This window comes from Littorina saxatilis, linkage group LG8 (assembly GCF_037325665.1).
Source record: "Littorina saxatilis isolate snail1 linkage group LG8, US_GU_Lsax_2.0, whole genome shotgun sequence".
NCBI lineage: Eukaryota > Metazoa > Mollusca > Gastropoda > Littorinimorpha > Littorinidae > Littorina > Littorina saxatilis.
In genome coordinates, this window is record NC_090252.1 from 1,755,428 (window position 1) to 1,774,807 (window position 19,380).

At 43.6% G+C, this 19,380-nt stretch overlaps 1 protein-coding gene across 1 annotated transcript in view; it reads left to right on the top strand.

Moving 5' to 3' along the window:
- Positions 1-256: 256 nt before the first annotated feature.
- Positions 257-19,380, top strand: part of LOC138974447 (uncharacterized) — a 34,402-nt gene continuing 15,278 nt past the window's right edge. Inside the window, exons 1-4 of the mRNA XM_070347162.1 lie at positions 257-815; positions 5,137-8,207; positions 8,710-8,912; positions 9,024-9,211. Coding sequence (XP_070203263.1) covers positions 7,422-8,207; positions 8,710-8,912; positions 9,024-9,211 — 1,177 coding nt within the window. The 5' untranslated portion in view covers positions 257-815; positions 5,137-7,421. The remainder of the gene's footprint in view (positions 816-5,136; positions 8,208-8,709; positions 8,913-9,023; positions 9,212-19,380) is intronic.

Below are 19,380 nucleotides of genomic sequence, written 5' to 3' on the forward strand. Positions count from 1 at the left end.
TTGTGGTTTGTGTTTCTGCAACTGTTGTAACATGTGCAAATTACCCAGAGAGGGTAAATACAGCGAATGAAATAGTTTTTAGCGCTCTAACACCGTTAGTTTGCAGAACTGGAGGTGATTCACATTGCCGGTCCATATAAGGCAATCTTACCATATCACATGACCCACCCCAGTGTAATTTATTGAGTTATGCACCCCGGGTATACAGAGTGTGTCACGTGGTCGCTGTCGTTGCGTCGACACCACGCATACATGAGGAGTTGGAATATTTGAACCAGGAAGTTTTTCCTTGCGTCGTTGGTGCACACCTTGTTATAGTTCTGTGTTGCATTCCGTCCTAGCACTGTACAGCGATTTGTTCTCAGTATTTCAGTCTGTGTTACAACTTACTTCATTTCTGTTTAACATTTTGATCAGTAAATGACGTTCGTTTTGCAATCAAGACATAAACGGAAGTGCCAGATAGTGAACAACCGAGTTTGGAGTCTGTGACCGACAGTACTGTATAAGCCTACTTTACGTGAAAAAAAAATGATTTAAGGTTCAGGGGGTCATGTATGATCATAAGTTTGTCACGTTTCGTGGTGTAAGATGTGTTGGTTTTGAGGACTGTGAACTGTAGCGTTACAACTAAACACAGCACAGTGCACTGAGACAAACAGCTTGCCACTTGTGTCTCACAATCTTTGTGTTGCACTGAACATCTTGAGATCTGTGTCTAAGCACCACAGGTAAGCCTGTTCTGTCTGAGCACCACAGGTAAGCCTGTTCTGTCTGAGCACCACAGGTAAGCCTGTTCTGTCTGAGCACCACAGGTAAGCCTGTTCTGTCTGAGCACCACAGGTAAGTCTGTTCTGTCGTTATACAACACTAACATTAAACGCAATCGCACACAAGAAAGATGCAAAAGCTCACACACAAATATTCCAAAATAAGACCTTTTTTGAGGAGTAAACGTGTGCGTGCGTGTGCGATAACCAGGGAGAGAGGGAAAAAGAGAGAGAGAGAGAGAGAGAGAGAGAGAGAGAGAGAGAGAGAGAGAGAGAGAGAGAGAGAGAGAGAGAGAGAGAGAGAAGGCAGAAAAGGTAGCTGCTAAAAGTTGTGTCAAACAAGCAATCAAACCCGTCTTGCACTATGTACACCTGACTAGTGTCACGTGACAGTAGATTATCATGCACGCGGCCCCTGCGTGTTCTGTGTCGTGGTATTTATTAGAACATGGCGAGACTCCTTGAAATGCACCCCACCACCACACACAACCTCTCTCACCCCCCACACCCAACCTCTCTCTCACCCCCCACACCCAACCTCTCTCTCACCCCCCACACCCAACCTCTCTCTCACCCCCCACACCCAACCTCTCTCTCACCCCCCACACCCAACCTCTCTCTCACCCCCCACACCCAACCTCTCTCCCTAAAAGTGTCGGTTAGCGAGTGAGTGAGAGCTGGGGGCCCGGTAGCTCAGTTGGTAGAGCACTGGGCTTGTGATCGGAAGGTCGCAGGTTCGAATTCGGGCCGGGACGGACACGGGTCAACTTTATGTGCAAACCCAGAGACGGAAGCCATGTCCCACCCCCGTGTCACCACAATGGCACGTACAAGACCTCGGTCATTCTGCCCAAAGTGCAGATGGCTGATACCACCTAAACACGCATACACTTGTGTCAAAAGCCACGAGGGCGTAAAACTCGAATCATATAACCCATATCTTGTCCTTAAAAGGCGAAATATTTAGCCTGCAGGACATAAAGCATTCTCTCTTTCTTTTCTTTTTTTGAATGAGAGCTTCCGGGCTTTGCTGTTATAAGAATGATAATAAATAGAGAATACATTGTACTACAAGGTTTGCTGTGTGGTTTGCATGACTTAAAAAAAAAATTTGAAATGCGACCAAAATTGAGCTTTTCAATTTAAAAAAATCCTACTAGTGTAAACCTACCACAAAGCGCGGGGTGCGGAACCCCTGTAACCACCCCCCCTAATCCGCCCCTGAAATAGGATGCCGTTTTTGACGTGTTTGTTGACAAACTGCGTCGGGGATAGATCTAAAACATTCTGCACATTGCCAAATCATACATAGTTCAAAAGAGTTGGAAGGCTTAGTGATTGTTTTACAAGCTAGTAACATTTCGTTGATCTAGTCTGAGTAGATTGTGTGTATAAAAGTGTTATATGATAGTTATACGTTATTACGTCATTTATCAACTACGGTGTTTCAGTTGGTCATCTTACAATGTCGATCTAATAAAACCCAACGATATTTTCTGTTGGGCAACCAATTTCCCATGTTGGTGAACAATTAAGCTAAACAAATACACCAAACCGTGTTGTGGGTGTTACCCCCACCCTCCCTCCCTGTACCCCCCACCCTCCCTCCCTGTACCCTACAGGGTGCTTGGCATGGTGTGAGAGACATAGTGTTGTGGGTGTTTCCCCCACCCTCCCTCCCTGTACCCTACATGGTGCTTGGCATGGTGTGAGAGAAATAGTGTTGTGGGTGTTTCCCCCACCCTCCCTCCCTGTACCCTACAGGGTGCTTGGCATGGTGTGAGAGACACAGTGTTGTGAGTGTTTCCCCCACCCTCCCTGTACCCTACAGGGTGCTTGGCATGGTGTGAGAGACACAGTGTTGTGAGTGTTTCCCCCACCCTCCCTGTACCCTACAGGGTGCTTGGCATGGTGTGAGAGACATAGTGTTGTGGGTGTTACCCCCACCCTCCCTCCCTGTACCCTACAGGGTGCTTGGCATGGTGTGAGAGACATAGTGTTGTGGGTGTTTCCCCCACCCTCCCTCCCTGTACCCTACAGGGTGCTTGGCATGGTGTGAGAGACATAGTGTTGTGGGTGTTTCCCCCACCCTCCCTGTACCCTACAGGGTGCTTGGCATGGTGTGAGAGACATAGTGTTGTGGGTGTTTCCCCCACCCTCCCTGTACCCTACAGGGTGCTTGGCATGGTGTGAGAGACATAGTGGTGTGGGTGTTTCCCCCACCCTCCCTCCCTGTACCCTACAGGGTGCTTGGCATGGTGTGAGAGACATAGTGTTGTGGGTGTTTCCCCCACCCTCCCTCCCTGTACCCTACAGGGTGCTTGGCATGGTGTGAGAGACATAGTGTTGTGAGTGTTTCCCCCACCCTCCCTCCCTGTACCCTACAGGGTGCTTGGCATGGTGTGGGAGACATAGTGTTGTGGGTGTTTCCCCCACCCTCCCTCCCTGTACCCTACAGGGTGCTTGGCATGGTGTGAGAGACATAGTGTTGTGGGTGTTTCCCCCACCCTCCCTCCCTGTACCCTACAGGGTGCTTGGCATGGTGTGAGAGACATAGTGTTGTGGGTGTTTCCCCCACCCTCCCTCCCTGTACCCTACAGGGTGCTTGGCATGGTGTGAGAGACATAGTGTTGTGAGTGTTTCCCCCACCCTCCCTCCCTGTACCCTACAGGGTGCTTGGCATGGTGTGGGAGACATAGTGTTGTGGGTGTTTCCCCCACCCTCCCTCCCTGTACCCTACAGGGTGCTTGGCATGGTGTGAGAGACATAGTGTTGTGGGTGTTTCCCCCACCCTCCCTCCCTGTACCCTACAGGGTGCTTGGCATGGTGTGAGAGACATAGTGTTGTGGGTGTTTCCCCCACCCTCCCTCCCTGTACCCTACAGGGTGCTTGGCATGGTGTGGGAGACATAGTGTTGTGGGTGTTTCCCCCACCCTCCCTCCCTGTACCCTACAGGGTGCTTGGCATGGTGTGGGAGACATAGTGTTGTGGGTGTTTCCCCCACCCTCCCTCCCTGTACCCTACAGGGTGCTTGGCATGGTGTGAGAGACATAGTGTTGTGGGTGTTTCCCCCACCCTCCCTCCCTGTACCCTACAGGGTGCTTGGCATGGTGTGAGAGACATAGTGTTGTGGGTGTTTCCCCCACCCTCCCTCCCTGTACCCTACAGGGTGCTTGGCATGGTGTGAGAGACATAGTGTTGTGGGTGTTTCCCCCACCCTCCCTCCCTGTACCCTACAGGGTGCTTGGCATGGTGTGGGAGACATAGTGCTGTGGGTGTTTCCCCCACCCTCCCTCCCTGTACCCTACAGGGTGCATGGCATGGTGTGAGAGACATAGTGTTGTGGGTGTTTCCCCCACCCTCCCTCCCTGTACCCTACAGGGTGCTTGGCATGGTGTGAGAGACATAATGTTGTGGGTGTTTCCCCACCCTCCCTCCCTGTACCCTACAGGGTGCTTGGCATGGTGTGGGAGACATAGTGTTGTGGGTGTTTCCCCCACCCTCCCTCCCTGTACCCTACAGGGTGCTTGGCATGGTGTGGGAGACATAGTGTTGTGGGTGTTTCCCCCACCCTCCCTCCCTGTACCCTACAGGGTGCTTGGCATGGTGTGAGAGACATAGTGTTGTGGGTGTTTCCCCCACCCTCCCTCCCTGTACCCTACAGGGTGCTTGGCATGGTGTGAGAGACATAATGTTGTGGGTGTTTCCCCCACCCTCCCTCCCTGTACCCTACAGGGTGCTTGGCATGGTGTGGGAGACATAGTGTTGTGGGTGTTTTCATCACCTTTCCCTGTAAGCTAGTCACACCTTGACAAAATGTCATCAGACTATTGGGGTGGCATCATGTATAATTATGCTTGTATCCTTGTTGGTGAAGACAATGACCCATGACCTGTGAATGTTGGTGAAGACAATGACCCATGACCTGTGAATGTTGGTGAAGACAATGACCCATGACCTGTGAATGTTGGTGAAGACAGTGACCCATGACCTGTGAATGTTGGTGAAGACAATGACCCATGAGCTGTGAATGTTGGTGAAGACAATGACCCATGACCTGTGAATGTTGGTGAAGACAATGACCCATGACCTGTGAATGTTGGTGAAGACAATGACCCATGACCTGTGAATGTTGGTGAAGACAATGAGCCATGAGCTGTGAATGTTGATATACGATAACCTCTTGTTTCAAGATGTCAAGCTCCATAAACCTGCTCCACTTTTCTTTTCACGTGTGTTACTCTTGTCCAATTACTCGTACTTTGTATCTGAATTCTAAATGTATTTATTGATAGAAACATTCTCCACATAAGCATATTCGCAGTTTGACAATTCCAATAGACAACACTTTTTCTAATGTTGGCAGGAATGTGCTACCATACCACATGGCCCACCTCAGTGTCATTTAATGAGCTATGCACCCCGGGTACACAGAGTGTTGACACCACGCATACAAGAGGACTTGGAATAATTCAACCAGGAAGTTTTTCCCTGCGACGTTGGTCCACACCTTGTGTTCGTTCTGTTGCGTTCCGTCTTAGCACTGTACAACGATTTGTTCTCAGTATCTCTGTATTACAACTTGCTTCATTACTGTTTTGATCAGTATATGACGTTCGTTTTGCAATCAAGACATAAACGGAAGTGCCAGATAGTGAACAACCGAGTTTGGAGTCTGTGACCGACAGTATTAGCCTACTTTACGCGAAAAAGAAATGATTTAAGGTTCAGGTGGTCATATGATCATACGTTTGTCACGTGTCTTGGTGTGTGGTGTGTTGGGTTGAGGACTGTGAACTGTAGCGTTACAACTACACAACACAGTGCTGTAACAAGATCAGTGTAACACGTGTTGCTGTGTTGGGCTGAGGACTGTGAACTGTAGCGTTACAACTACACAACACAGTGCTGTAACAAGATCAGTGTAACACGTGTTGTTGTGTTGGGCTGAGGACTGTGAACTGTAGCGTTACAACTACACAGCACAGTGCTGTAACAAGATCAGTGTAACCCGTGTTGATGTGTTGGGTTGAGGACTGTGAACTGTAGCGTTACAACTACACAGCACAGTGCTGTACAAAGATCAGTGTAACACGTGTTGTTGTGTAGGGTTGAGGACTGTGAACTGTAGCGTTACAACTACACAGCACAGTGCTGTAAAAAGATCAGTGTAACACGTGTTGTTGTGTTGGGCTGAGGACTGTGAACTGTAGCGTTACAACTACACAGCACAGTGCTGTAAAAAGATCAGTGTAACACGTGTTAATGTGTAAAGCCAGCAAAGTTTAGGTAAAGGAAAGGACTGTAAATTACTGTTCAAATTAGTGCGCGTGCGTGCATATTAAATGTGTACAGTCGATAAATCACCTCATCTGAGCAAGTAACGGTTTGCATTTGATAAACACAATCAAATACAAAAATCTCCAAACAAAAACAAAAAAAGATTTTCTGAGTTGCAAACAGAATGTCCCGCACTTGTAATGACGCTGACGTGCACTGTGAATCATACAGGGTACAACCACTCATTGGTACGTCGTTCTGCACAAAGGACGCTTCCAGTCTATTGATATCAACCCGTGCACTGTGAATCCTACAGGGTACAACCACTCACTGGGACGTCGTTCTGCACAAAGGACGCTTCCAGTCTATTGATATCAACCCGTGCACTGTGAATCCTACAGGGTACAACCACTCACTGGGACGTCAGTCTGCACAAAGGACGCTTCCAGTCTATTGATATCAACCCGTGCACTGTGAATCCTACACGGTACAACCACTCACTGGGACGTCGTTCTGCACAAAGGACGGACAAGGTGTTTGTGGCGACTATCAGTGACAAAGTAGTCTACCTGACTGTGAAACATGACTTGTGTCAGTGACAAAGTAGTCTACCTGACTGTGAAACATGACTTGTGTCAGTGATTATGTAGTCTACCTGACTGTGAAACATGATTTGTGTCAGTGACTGTGTAGTCTACCTGACTGTGAAACATGACTTGTGTCAGTGACAGTGTAGTCTACCTGACTGTAAAACATGACTTGTGTCAGTGACTGTGTAGTCTACCTGACTGTAAAACATGACTTGTGTCAGTGACTGTGTAGTCTACCGGACTGTGAAACATGACTTGTGTCAGTGACAGTGAAGTCAGCCTGTCTGTGAGAAATGACTTCTGTGAGTGACAGTCTGTGAAACTTGACTTGTGTGAGTGACAGTGTAGTCAGCCTGTCTGTGACATATGCCTATTATGAGCCGTGTTAGCGAGCCACACCCGACCTCGGTCAGTAACACACAGCACGTCACACTCTGCATTCATGACACGTTGTGTGGTGAAAACCTGGAACATTTTGTCTGAAGATTTACCTACTGAGCTATAGGGGAACCAGACGTGCGTTATTCTGTCACTGAGTGTGATATAGCCAGTAGAGCATGGCATGTGTAGAGACTGATACTCTAACCGGGTGTGAGGGAAAGACAAGTAGTTGATCAAAACCAAAAGAACAGGACATGTGTAGAGACTGATACTCTAACCGGGTGTGAGGGAAAGACAAGTAGTTGATCATAACCAGCAGAACAACGAGGGTGGCTCTCTGTCGTTCCCAAAAGCAACAAAGCGCGCAGGTAACATTGAGTGAAGGTTTGAACCCGAGACCATGGCTGTCAGAAACACGCAACAGGCACAGGCTGACCACTGGCGGCAGATCGTGACGTCACTCTACCCTGACGCTCTCACCCGTACCTACTGTGTGCCGCCGGTACAGTTCAACAGGGTGCCCTACATCAGGGGCACTGCACCCGGAACCGGTGAGCCCGTGCTTGTGCTACCAGACTGTCCGTCTGGTGGCGCCCTTGTGCACGCAGCTCCCCCGTCCCGTCGCCACTTCATCCCGCCATCACAGCACAGCATGTGGACCCAGGAGTCACTGTCACAGATACATCTCGCGCCAGAAAGAGTGCAGGAGAGCGACATACGGGATGACTTTGCCCAGAACCACGTGATGCTGAACCTGCAGGAGCTTGGCGACAGTCGTGACGAGGCCATGTTCATCCTGTCTCAGCTACAGTTCGGCAGCTACCTCAACAAGCCTGCCTATGCCGCGGCCGCGAAACAGCTCCCACGACCAAAAGACTTAGCACAAGATCGTCAGGGCGATTTTGACTTTCTTTTGATCCACCGCCATCACGGCATTTTGATCGGAGAGCTCAAGTCTGTGGGAAAAACCAAGGGTGCCTCGAACGAGACACACCCTCCGGCCGATCCTCTCCTTGCTAAGAAGGTTAAGCAAGCGGTCAAGCAGCTGGACAAGTCGGAGAGAGTGGTGAGGCACCTTGTGAGTGACATCGGACGTGGCATGACTGTCAAGAAAACTCTCTTCCTGCCTTACATCACCAGTGCTCAGTTAGAGCGAGTCTTGGACAACGATGAACAATTGGAACAGGTAACGAGAGAGAGAGAGAGAGAGAGAGAGAGAGAGAGAGAGAGAGATAGGGAGAGAGAGAGAGAGAGAGAGAGAGCGCGAGAGAGAGAGAGAGAGAGAGAGAGAGGGAGAGAGAGAGAGAGATAGCAAGACAGAGAGAGAGAGAGGAGAGGGAGAGAGTGAAGGAGGGAGTGAAGGAGGGAGAGGCAGACACACAGACAGTCAAGAGAGACAGAGCTAGGGACAGAGAGAGAGAGAGAGAGAGAGAGAGAGAGAGAGAGAGAGAGAGAGAGAAAGAGAAAGAGAGAGATAAAGAGAAAGAGAGAGAGATAGAGACACAGGGAGAGAGTGTGTCCTGGTCTCAGTACATTTACAATTGCTGCCTCACACACACACGCGCGCGAACGTGCGCACATAGTCACACTGATGGATGTTTTGTCAGTTTCAACCAAGGAAATAATTATACTTGTGTCCCACACAAAGATAAAATATTACGTACTGTACATGTGTCGATCTGCTGCAGGCGGTGTGTCAGAGCCTGGGTGCCGCCAACACAGCAGAGGCCGTCCAGCTGTGCTGTTGCTCTGACCAACTGTCCCAGCCTGCATCGTACTGGCACGTGACACCCGCCGTGCTATCACAGCTGAGCACCTGGTGGCAACACAGGATGGCCTGCACTGTGGACACTCAGCTCACTGATCAACTTTACCTGGACATCGTGGCCAGGTGAGAGAAGTGACATCCACGTCAGTTACGTCACAGTGCTGAAACAATGTTGGTATTCTACGTTTGAGTATTAATTATCATTTAAAATTATCTGAATTATTTCTGTTACAGGTTTGTTGGTCCGGCCACCACGGTGTCTGTCCCCTGCTACAACAAAGTACGTGTGGAGGTGCGGACTGCAGGACAGGCGGTGGCGGAACTGGGGCGGAGGCTGGCACTTCTGGTTCTGACCCTGCAACAGCTGGGACTAATGAACCGAGACCCGCCACTGGTCTACATTACGGGAGCGCCAGGAACAGGTGACAAGCTCACAGCTTCTCCGACTAGATTGTTTGTTTCTTATTTTGTTTGTTTGTTGTTGTTGGTCTTGCTGCCGATTTAGGACTGTTCTCTTAACGATTTTTTGTCGAAGGAAGATGGAACACTAAAGCTCAGCCGTCTGTTTCGCGTTAAAGGCTAACATCGGCGTGCGGCAGATGCAGCTCTAGTTTCTTGTGCTGGCAACACTAAATTTAGCTCTGTGGCCTTCTACTATAACAAGGTTCAGTCTCCTATGCGCACTCTGCTAACTAATTAAGCCTCCAAAAAAAAGCTGTTCACATCCTGAACTCAGGTCAAGAGTTCGGCTCATTCTCTCCCTGACCGGACGCTACAGTCCTACGCGAATCTACAGAAAAATACAGAGTTGTCTCCCATATGGTTTTCGCGAGCACTGATCTAAATTTGAGATCAGTGTTCGAGAGAAAGGGAGAATGTACGTTCTGGCTCACCGATTCCGACAGACCCTAAATATTAACGCAAAATAGGCTTCTGGACTAAACTTTTACTAAAATGAAACATGCGACAAAATCAGAAAAATACTGCATAAATCCATACAAAAAAAATACAGTAAAGTAAGGTTGTTTTGAACCAATGCCGGGTCTGTCGGAATCAGTAACCCAGAACGTACATTCTCCCTTTCTCTCTGTGCAACGCTAAATTTAGTTTCCATTGAAATATTAATCCAATTTGCCCGTCGTAGCCAAGCCCAAGACTACCGTATTGATCTGGTAAAAACAAACAGCCAGCCTGCCGCAAGCTAGTCTTCTATATTCCTCCAATGGCAAGACAAGATTAAATCATGTGATAGCAACAGTTACGTCACGTCCACCCTAATGTTTTGTTGTGGCTAGCAACGGGGCTGGGATATCTTGTCATATTACTTTGGTGGTTGTGCTGTTCAGACTTGTTGGAAGCGGTGGCAGTTTTCTGTGAGAGAAGTGTTTGAATTTGTGTTTCTGTTGATTAATCTCATGTCTCAAGACAGTATTTCTTCACAAGAATTAGCTCAGGAAATTAGTGAAGCGCAAGCAGCTAACCAAAAACTGTTAGATTCAGAAAGTATGGCTTTTGAGCAAGCTCAGGAAATTCCTCTTCCACCACCAACACCATCAGAATTTTGGACAGAAGAAGAGAAGAAAACTTTGTTAGAGAATCGGAAGTATTTTGAAGAAATGGTGCAAATTGTAGATAAAGCTGTAAAAGAAGGGCCGATAGAATTACCTAAAAAGCCGAAAAGAAAGATTGAGCAGTTGTTCAAAGAAAAAACAGGAGTAAAGAAAAGCAGAAATGATCTCACAACTCCACAGGCATTACACAATTATCTGATTTCTAATCAAGCTGATATAAAAACAACGATTTCCAGAGAAGCTTTTTCTGAGAAATTATTTGAAAACCCATCAAATGAAGACGAAATGGTAGAAAGATTAAACAAAGGAGTGAGAAATTTAGCTAGACAAGATGCACAGACTATGATGATTTACATTCAGTTTGGCAACTTTTTAATTCTGTGTAAAAACTGGCAGGAGAAGGAGAGGAAAGAAGGGAGAATAACAGAAACTTGGGCTGACTGGTTGAAAGCAAAAACAGGCTATTCCGATGTTCATGCACGGAAATTACGAGCCGTTGCAGGTGTTCTTTATGGATATCCTGGATTTTTTGCTGTTGGTCTCCCCTTTCGTTTTATTTACAGCAAGCTAAATAACATTAAGAGCATGCTGCAAGTGCCAGAATTTGCTTCCATCTGGAAACAACATCCTCATGTACCAGAAACAAGCCAGCTCCAACATTCTCAAGAATTCTAGGATTCTAAAAATAGTACCGTTCACGCGTGAACGGTAGGTCTTGCTGGTAAACCGGCGGCTTGGGTCACTCTGTTTCAACGCTTCGCTTCACTACGCTTCACTACGCTTCACTACGCTTCACTACGCTTCACTACGCTTCAATATTTAGGCTGCCTTTTCAGGCGGCCACCGAGTGCACTTTATGCAAATGACTTGTTTATTGAATCAAGCTTTGACAAGTGTACTTGGTGGCTGCTTTGAAACTCAACAAAGCCTTCTCCCCTTTCACAAACACTCCCCTTTCACAAGCAACGTCCTTTTCCCCGCTGCAGTCAAAACAAAGCTGTCATAGCGGGTTTTCCCGATTGACAAAAATTCTTATTACACACTCAGACTATTTGGAGTCGCGTTTGTCCTCCAGTGGCCAATTGCATAAGAATATTCTGGTGATGAATAAACGCGCTTTGTGTCATTAGCATCTAAAGATTTCTTGTTTACAATAGTTGTGTTGATCTGATGAAGCGTGGAACTGATCTTAGGGTTGTCATGGTGAAACACTCGCTTCTGAAACAGTGCTTCCTTGTAGTTATCATGCGATATGCTCGACTTTACAACCTGTTTGCTTACACCCTTTGCTTTTTTAACCACCCCTTTCTCACTTGCAACACTGTACATCTTTGCACGCAATCCAACATACTCCTTAATTATCTTCCCATTCATTTCATCTTTCATCTTTCCAATAACCTTCTTGTTAACATTTGAGTGCAATGGTGATTCTTTAGGGTAGTCGCAAGTGTCATAAAAAGAATCTTTTCCTTTTACTGCAGGACTTTCAGCTTCTAGATCTTTGTAAATGTCATCCGCTGGAATGTCAAGTAAGAATGAATCTGTGTCTGTGTAAAGTACTCTCGATTTGGGATATCTTGGTTTCAAATAATCATACAAAAACTCAAGCATCAACAGTTTTGACAACTCTAGCACAGTAAAGCCTATGAATACTGGTTTGTCAAGCTTGACTACAAGTTTTTTCATTAAGATACCATACAGCTGTTCATGAAAGTATTTAAAGTCTTGATACTGTGGTTTGGATGTCAGCTTGATGGCCTCATTTTCTCTTGTAACAAGTCTAACATCCTTTCTCTTGTGTGGGTTTTCCATTGTCTTACCAAAGCAACTGTTGTTCATCAGTTTAAAAAAGTCTTTCTCTGATGCATCAGCGGCTTTGGTTCTCAGTTCTGTGTTTTTCATGATGTAAGGTTTCATAAACTGTTCTTGATCAAATAAAATTATACGATGAACAGCCTTCAAAATTAATCCATGTCTAATGTAAAACTGTAACAGTCTGTAGTGACACACATACTTCTTTTTGTGAAACAGATTGGGCACCAGCTTTGGAGGTTCTCTTGGGTTTACTTTTAACCTCTCAGCCGCTAAAGGATAATCATTATGTAGATCATGAAGTGATAGTGGATAGTCTAAGTCAACTTCTAGTATCCATCCCTTTCGACTGTCTGGGCCTGCTTTTAATATTGTCAGCACAACACATTGTGAAAATGGTCCTGAATAGATCTTAAAGTTCCGAAGTGGAAGCGTCTGACACATTGCCCAACCATACAAATTGTTTGCATCTAGATACATGATGTAATTAGAAGGTTTCATAGGATCAAAGTCGTCCAAGTATTTGTTGTTGGCTTTGCAGTAATTGTGTGAAGCCATACTGATTCCTCCACGTAGTCCATTTTCAATCATCTGAAGTGTAGGAAGATCTGATAGCAAGTCAATCTTTACTCCTGTAAATCTAAGAAATGCATCCCAGCTCATGCCTGGTGCAGATATGTAATGTGAAGGATCTAGATTGTAGTGCTTCATACATGTTCTTCTGTAATTCTCAAATATATCTGCAAGTAAACAAACATCAGCCAACAAATATTGATCATGATAATCACCCATTGTATTACATCCTAATTTATTCCATGCAGTCTTAGCGTGTTCATAGTCTTCGTCACTTATACCTTTACCCTTCAGCCGTGAGAAGTAAGCATCCTTTGGTGGTAACTCATCTTCATCAAACCTCTCCCACGAATCCATGTATTCATATGGATAGACTCCCTTTCTAACTAAGTCACTGTCAAAGTACTTACATGTGATTGGGAAAGCAGTTAGTGATGAAGATAAAGACTCAAGTGTTCCCATCAGATGTTGAGCAGAATCGTAGAAGTGTAAACTATTCAGAGTAAAGGCCATGTACTTTTCTGAAGACTGCGCAATGCATCTTGCTTTGTATTCATCAGTTACTGCCTGCATGATCAGATGTGAATCATAACCGCGCAAGTTATGGAAGAAGATTGGAAGCTTCCAAGTCTTAGGATCAAACTTTAATTGTAGATTACATTTGCTGTGTGCTGCTCCTCGGAACTGCCCACTTACATGATCATGATCTCTTACTATTGGATTGTCTGTGTTTGGTGTTAGACTTTGTTCGCATATCCAACACTGTGTGGTAGAGTTAAACTGTTCTTGGTCTTCAGGTTTCATAACAATGTCTGAAAGATTCAGTTGTTTGGAGCAGTCATTTCGCACTTGGTTCATTTGCTGTAAGAAGTTCTTTGCTGCATTAGGTCCTCTGTACAATTGCGGTTTAGAATGTTTACCATCTGAACTAACAACAATAAATGCATATGAACAGACTTGATGATTACTTAGAGTTACTGTTTTAGGTAGGTCTTTTGGTAAAGGTCCTTCATATGGCACAATGATAGATTCAAAGTCAGCATAAACAACATAAGGACTTTTCTGTAGTTTGCATACATTCTTAAAATACACTTTGCTGTCTGGCGGCGGTGTTGTTAACTTCACAACCGCATCATCAACGCTCTTACAATGTTGCTTGTGTATAAGTGCTGCATGAATTGATGGAATACGCAAGAGACATCGCCTACAAAAGTCTTGTTTACTATTGTGATTGCTTGTGCTCGCCATCAGTCTACTCATTGTGCGAATCAAAGTGTAATGATATTTTACACCATCAGTCATTAGTAACATGTCAACATGGTTAGTATCACAATCACCAATCGTTGGTGAGTTCTTTGATATTCTGACTGGTTTCAGTTCATCTTCCTCATCCCACGTGTAAACATTTACGGTGATGGGTTTGTTTTGCTGTTCAAATTTGTCAATGCTTGTAATGCTGACAGGAAATTCAATACCAGTAAAGTTTAGTTTATTTCTGTATGCATGATAATTAGACACTCTTTCTGCATTTTTCTTTACACTGTACAGTCTTGCCAGAACACACCACATAAAACATTTGTCATCATCATTCTTTATGTTCAGCACAGCACGTTTTTTGACAAGAGCAGGAGGTAAAGGTATGTAACTTCTACCTCTGATGGGGGCAAATTTACTTAGCTTCAATTCTATTTTTAGAATTTCACCTTCTGACCATCCGGATCCTTTCATCTTTGCATCCTCTGCAGCTTGCTCAAACCGTTTCATCATTTCATCTGCCCAGTTTCCATTCAATTCTGCCATAGAATTAAGTGCTAGTTGTCTGGTTGAAACATGAACTTCTAGCACCTCATCACTGACTGTTTTGTATTTTATTAAACTGACTATCTGCACTTTTACTGGAGGTTCAATCAACAAATTGTTTGGAATTTGTTCAATGGCGTCTTGCACACTGGACTGCACATTTTGAGGATCCGTTACTTGTAATTCAACGGTGTCAAATACTGTCGATAAAGATTCTAATACAGAGTCTTCCATCGCCGTGAGTTTGATTTTATAACTCAAAATAAAAATATAAATAAAAAAAATGAAGTTGCTTAGAATTCTTTCTCAGAGCTTCCATTTTTGTTAACACTATAAAATCTGAAATAAAAAATCATTTAACATTTGTACCACGTGGAACTAATTGTAATTCCTCTTTTACAAAGGCTCTTTGCGGTGCTGGTTCTCTCAAGTAATATATAGGTGGATTTGTCTCTACTACTCTCTTGATTTCATGAATGTCAATACTCCAGATTGGATCCGTTGCACGCTTCCTGCTGTCACCCTCAGCTTCACCGGGTGCATATAAATATCTGACTTTCTGATTGAAAGGTAGTAATGCCACTGGTGTTGTTGACTTTGGAGCAACAGGTATTGTTTTCTGTTTGATTGCATCAACTGGTCTTAACCCTGTAGCTTTAAATACCTCCAGATTCATTGCTCTAAGTACTGATGGTAATCTTTTGACCCATTCAGTGTTACGCAATTTACTTTCTGTGTCCAAAAATTCCTGATGGTACTGATATGAAAACAGTTTTTCTGCCAACTGTTTGTTAAAGCTCTCAACGATAGCCTGTGACCTGTGGTTTCCTGGAATACCTCTCTTCACTGTAACATGATGTTTTAACAGAAGCTGGTTGACAGCTCCTTTAAACTCCTTACCATCATCGCACTGAATCATTCTGGGATACTTTAGTGGTCCACGTCTGTAAATTTCTTGCAGGGCAACAGCTGTAGCTATAGCACTTTTCTCTGTCAACGGTTCAGCATCTTTGTATCTTGTTGCAACATCAACTACAGTCAGTGCATACTTATATTTCTTCCTTCTGACTGTGTCATGCGGTAAATACAGCAGGTCTATTTGATGAGTGTCATTCGGTTTAATGTTAACAAAGTGTGGTCGTGTAATTTTTCTTGGTGCAGGTAAATAGATCTGCCAAACTGCCTGCTTTGACAACCATTTCTTTGCTATATCTTGAGAAACACCTGCTGCGTCACTGAGCTTGTCAATAGCAGTTCTTCCTTTCCAGTATCCTTTTGGGGAATAATATATTTTAGATAACAAAGCATCACTCATGGTTTTTTAAATGACAGAATATTAAGATTTGACAGCACGCGCAATAAAGTAAACAACAGCCATACCAATAACAATGAAAACAATCTCTCCCACCTTCTGCTCTTCTGAAGGCTGATAAAAGTCACCCAGTTTTGGAGGAGCACTTATCTTCATTTTCTTTCCAGTTACAAGATAGTATTCTTGAATGGCTGCATCAACATTGGCAAAGGTTTTGTTTGCATGTCCTTGCTGCCTGAGTTTATCATTCATAAAGTCTAACTGCGCAATTCGTTTCTTCTCGTATTCATCCTGTGCTTTCGCCAGTTGTTCCATGGCTTTGTTGTGCCTTTCCCTCTCTTCACCATTTTGCAGTTTAGAAAACAAATAGTTGCTGCCAGAAAATGCAAGCGCATTTACAATCGCACCTCCCACCATCATAACCAAGCTAGCCATTTTATTGTCTTACATGTTTATATTTTCTGGAATAATTCCTTGCTTCACCAGAAAGTCTTTTGTTGCAAAGGAAGCTGTCACAACACCAATTAGTTTAGCACCGTCTTCGAAGTCTAACTTTCCCAAGTCGGCTGGTTTCATTCTGAGGAGACTTTTACCCAGCATTGTGTAACCTACACTCAAGCCTCCAATCACTGCAGCGTGATAAACTAGATTAACTATTGTCTTTTCAGAACTCATTTTTATGTTATCAAAATTAAAATATTAAAATTATTCCATATGAAATGAATCCACTGCAGGTACTACTGTGGGCTTTTTTATTGTTTGTACTGCTTTGTTTGTTGGTTTTGGTGTTTCTGGTTTTGGTGTTTCTGATTTTGGTGTTTCTGACACTTTATATTTGCCTTGCCAAAGTTTGTAAAGCAAGTATCCACCTCCTCCAACAACAGCTGCTACAGCTACTTTTCTGTATGATAGAAATGAAGATTTTAATTCTTGATCAGTTTGTGTGACCTTAGTCACTTCAGGAATGTTTGGTGTCTGCTCAACTTCAGACATAATGTTCTGCTTTGCCTTTTGATTTAACTTTTTTTGTCTGTTCCATTCGGCTAGTTTTTTTCCTGCTTCTACTCTACCAGGTTTCTTTGTCACTGTGTTCACTTCTGGTATTTTCGTCTGCTCCACTGTCTGCTTCAACTGATCTGTCATCTTTTTTATTCTGAAAATTAATGTGTTTGAAAGTAATTAATCCAGCAACAAATGGTACTAATAAAGCACCAAATCGATAATACAGGCCACAGGCAAGAGATTCGAGGGACTTGGAAACAACAGGGTCATGAGTTAGATCATGTGTTAAGTCTTCCTCCGAGTCGAGAGGTGTAAAATGTCCAAAAATCTTTGTGTACAAACCTATAACAGTCTGTCCAATACTTCTAACCATCTTAGAACCAAGCACTGATTCATACCGTCCATGATACTTTTCTATATCTTCTGAGGAAAGATGTTGTACTTCTTCCACAGTTAACTGCTGCCCAAGGTAGTGTTTTGTTTTTCCACAAACAGCAAGTGAATACAATCTTTCTTTTTTATCAGGTATAGTCCTACTGTCACAGATTTCAATATCTGTAGCAGTCTGCATCAGCAATTCATCACAGTTCATTTTATTTTGATGCAGAATAAAATTAAAATCTAGTAATTAAACTTGAGTAAGAACTTAGGTAGGAACTTAACAAGAACTTAGGTAGGAACTTGAGTAAGAACTTAGGTAGGAACTTAACAAGAACTTAACAAGAACTTGAGTAAGAACTTAGGTAGGAACTTAGGTAGGAACTTAACAAGAACTTGAGTAAGAACTTGACAAGAACTTGAGTAAGAACTTGACAAGAACTTGAGTAAGAACTTGGTAAGAACTTAGCAAGGATTTCTACAAACATACATACTGAACTGGTTGATCAGTTTTTAAAACCAGTTTCGAGTGCTTAGAAGATTTCAGATTATTCTTTATTCTTTCTCTCTCCTGTTTGTTTTCAATGACATCATTTTCTCGAAGACACTCTTCAAAACTGTCACGGTCCTTTGAATAGAACAATGTTATTGTTTTGAGTTGCTCTCTAAAGTCTTTCAGAACTGCATTGTATTTTTGTGTTAATATCCAAACTGATATTAATGCATGTCGTCCACTGAATGCAAGCTTTGCTAGTGCACTTTTCTTTCTAACAATGTCACGTTCTGCTGCACAGTCATCAATAATAAACAGTGTTGGCGTGTTCTGAAAAAGATCGAAATAATGCTCCAAGCAAACATTTAGACGATCAGAAGGATTTACAATAAATATATTTTGATCAGACCATATGAATTTTCTCTCCTTGTATGTTCTGTTATGCTTTATGGTTGGACAGAATATGACTATGTGTTCAAAGTGATTTATGTAAACAGTCTGTAATAAATCCAAAACATATCTTGTTTTGCCGCAACCTGTTGCCCCACAAATCAAAGAACAGTGTGGATCTTTTGGAAGAAAATCTAGATACTTCATTTTAACACGTTCAATAAACAATATCCTGTAATCTGCTTTCAGAGATGTTTAACTGCGCATCTGACACAACAAACACGTAGATCTTAACTGATTTACTACTACTCCCTACTTCCTTTTCAATTTGTATTGTGATTCCTTCTGATCCGTTTTCAATTCGCCTTCCACTTCCATGCAGTTTGTTGTCGTCAGTTGTTCTGAGATCCAGCCATAACGCATATTTATTTGTCAAGAAATCTTCTACGCCAACACCGTGTAAATGTAGATCTTTAGCCACAAGATCAGATGTTGGGTCTTTCAATCTTCCTCCAGTAAAGTACTTTCTTGCTTCATCATAGTGTTGGTATGGCAGCATGCCAGATGCAAATATTTGGTTTGGCTGCCCTTCAATTGTGCAATATACTCTATTGATTAGTGGATTGTAAAACTTTTCTATTTGCCTTTCATATGAATCTTTTGGTTCCTCAAACAACATAAGTATTCCCTTCATTGACCTAGCTGGTGTATTCAAGTTAATGTTCCAGATTGGATCAGCCTGGCTTTTTGAAAGTGTACTGTGATTCAACACTCTTTCATAATAGATAGGCAGCTTAGAACTGTACTGATTTTCTATAAGTCTAGCCAGTTCAGGATGGTTTACAACATCAAACTCTAAAGAAATTCCAGACACCTTATACTTTGCTTCCGGGTCTTGTGAAAGCATAACACGATCATAACTATTGAAAGTCAGGTCGTATGACAGCCTGTCACGCAATGCTCCTTGATAGAAGGGAGGATGTGAATTTATGAGTTCAAAGTCAAGTGGAATACAAAATTTGTTTCCAAAAGCAACATTGACAGCGTTATCTTTTTTGTTATCAGCTTTATCTCCTGCTCCTATTCTAACTTTTATCCCATTGTCTGACTGAATCCCTTGAAACACTCTGTTTTTCTTTTCATTGTCAGTCAACCAATTATCTGCATAAACTAAAAATACATCTGCATTATTCAATGACATCACTTCCCGCCCTTCCAGTTTGACAGTAATCTTCCTCACAATTGCTCTTCCTACATTAT